Source organism: Hipposideros armiger, unplaced genomic scaffold, assembly GCF_001890085.2.
Source record: "Hipposideros armiger isolate ML-2016 unplaced genomic scaffold, ASM189008v1 scaffold_236, whole genome shotgun sequence".
Taxonomy (NCBI): Eukaryota; Metazoa; Chordata; class Mammalia; order Chiroptera; family Hipposideridae; genus Hipposideros; species Hipposideros armiger.
The window spans coordinates 2,513,884-2,516,570 of NW_017731586.1; the positions used below are offsets into that span (position 1 = coordinate 2,513,884).

Here is a 2,687-nt window from a genome sequence, read left to right on the forward strand (position 1 = left end):
CCCTCAACAATCTGCCTCTGTATTTATGTTAATTAATTTTGATTATAGTTTGATAGACATTCAAGTAACTGCATTTGAAAATTAATTCATAAGGACTAGAGAAAAAAACACCTTATATGTTAAAACATACGGGGACATATAAAGACGAATGCCATTAAAAATTTTTTTCTATGAAATGAGCATGCATATTTAAATATCTAACCTGGGAAATTCAGATAATACTACAAGATTAATCAGATTTAAAAATAACAATGGCAGTCAGGCCTCTACACTGCCTATGAAATGGTCTCCCTAACAAGACATGAGTCCAACTGGCCCCCTAAAAAATATTTACAACATTATTGATTATATTCTCCAGAAACTAATAATAAAAAATAATAAATAAAAATAAAACTAACAATGGCTGAATATAAACTAGAAAAGTATTAAATGTTAATCACGTCCCTAAAAAGACACTCTAGAAATAAATGAGAAAAGTATCAATCTCAAGAGTCCATTGAATCCAGAAAATAGAAGGGGCAGTCTGAAAAATGAGACAAAAATGATATTCAAAGCTGTTTTCAAAATACTTCAATTTGATACACTTAAACTTAGTGAAAACATAATTGGTGGTTTCCTTAAAGTGAGGTGACCTTTGACCTTCAAATAAAAAATACAGAAAGAAACTCTTGACATTTGCCTTAGGAAAAAAGACAGGACGAAACAATTTTCTAAAGCACGGAAGAGCTTACCTGTCTCCATCTTTCCATCCTGTGCTGCGGGCCCATCTGGAATCACGCTTTTCACCTGTAGAAACTCATCAGGCTCATCTCCACCAATGATGGTAAATCCAAAACCCATGTTGCTCTTTTTAAGGGTGGTGCTGAGGAATGTTCCCTTCAACTGGGATGCATCCCGGGTGAAGAGTGGTTTTTCTACATTGGCCAATATAAGTTAAAAAAGAAAAAGCACATTTAAGGCAAGTTCTCACAGAGGGGAAGCCAGCCACTGCAGAGCCATCCGGGGAAATGCGGGGGTTTCTACATTTATTCCTGCGGTAAATGCAAACAGGGGTGAATGCAGGAGCAACACTCTTAGTACTTCCTACAGACACAGAGCAGTCCCAAACCACCAGGGAAAGGTGAAAAAGTTGTTTGGTTTGGAGAAAGAGTTTTTTTTGTCAAGTCAATGTTTCTAGTCGTTAAAGTAGCCCTTTTTTGTGCTTAAAAGGGGTTGAATCAACAGGTCATCAGCACTTTTAGATAGAGAAGCCCCAAATCATCCAGCCCCACCTCTATACCTCCTTCTTGTTCTGAGAGAGTCCAGGCAAGAGGTATGTGTCAGGGGCTGGTCCCACACAAAACCTTGAAGGGAGGGGACTAGAAAACTGAAAAAATAAAAGTCGTGGAATGCTGCCACCTAGTCACATGACTAAATTCTTTAGAAAGAATACCTGGATGTTGGACTGGGTTAATTTTTGCTTATATTATGAAATGCTATAAAGATAACCAGACAAATCAATTGCTACTGAGCGATAGTGTTTGGTATACTCTAAAATGTGAGCAAAAGGCAAGCCAGAATTTCTAGATATAATTATGAATGTAAAGGTAACAAACACATTTTATAACAATACGTTGATATATTCAAATCAGATACCTAAATAATCTGAGCAGAACTTGAATCCATTCATATAGGTTTGACTACTAATTTTATATATATATATATATATGCTTTCCCAGCTATGATCTGTAATAAATATATTCCTAATAATATATTAAATGCTGTAAAAATAACTTGTAGTAGGAAACAGAATTATTGGGTTGTCAGAAATATCATGATGGATTTTTGCAACGAAAAACATAAAAAAATACTTCATGACTTTTCCAAGAACCCAATAATATCTTTTGAACGCTATTATAGTCAAGTATTTTATATATTCTTTTAAGTTGTTCCAGTTTGGTTGATATTTGATGTCCTTAACAGTCAAACTTACTACTTACTTAGTTAAGTATTTTGTTTGGTACTTTTGGTGTTACATTTTAGGTGATATGTAATGGACAAACTATAAAATAATGAGTCATCATATTGGAATCTTTGTCTATTTACATATCACATATATCTTTCTTAAAAATAGAGAAATCTTCTTTAAAATAAAAATGAAAACACATAGATCACCTGCGTTTCTTTCATGAAAGTGAGGTTTACAATTGGAGAGAGTTCAACACGAGACCTTTACATTCATTGTAATTGTTTGTGCCACAGTGTATGGTGTGAAAATCATCAGCAGGCAAATCTAGGCCTCCCGACTACAAAAGCCTCCTTGCTCTCATGATGAGTAAGAGCCCACGAAGATGTGAAAAGTTTGTGCAGCATCTCATCCCCCTGCGTGGCTCCAAGGTGCAGTCAGATGCAGCAAGCAGCCCCCGACATACCGACAGGCCAGGGCCTCCGGGCGTGGTTGTGCTGATAATATGACAAGTCCCTCACGCTGCACGACCTTCCTGGGGCAGGGTAGGGGCGGATGAATTTGGGCCTAGGTAACGTCGATGAAGAGCTGTCTACTGTCACAAAGGAGAACAAACCTCATTCTAGTGCTTGGTCTTTTGAGGACAAACTTCTGACTCTGTATGTATCTTGTCTGCAGTTTAAAGTACCACTGTCAAAACCCATTAATCTCCACGAGGCAACGTGCTATAAATTCCTATAAC

At 36.8% G+C, this 2,687-nt stretch overlaps 1 protein-coding gene across 1 annotated transcript in view; it reads right to left on the bottom strand.

Moving 5' to 3' along the window:
- MAGI2 (membrane associated guanylate kinase, WW and PDZ domain containing 2) overlaps nt 1-2,687 on the bottom strand; it is a 318,539-nt gene that overhangs the window by 312,770 nt on the left and 3,082 nt on the right. The window contains exons 2-3 of the mRNA XM_019655111.1: nt 2,412-2,540; nt 732-914 (exon numbers count right to left, since the gene is read on the bottom strand). Of these exons, the coding sequence (XP_019510656.1) occupies nt 732-914; nt 2,412-2,540 (312 nt within the window). The remainder of the gene's footprint in view (nt 1-731; nt 915-2,411; nt 2,541-2,687) is intronic.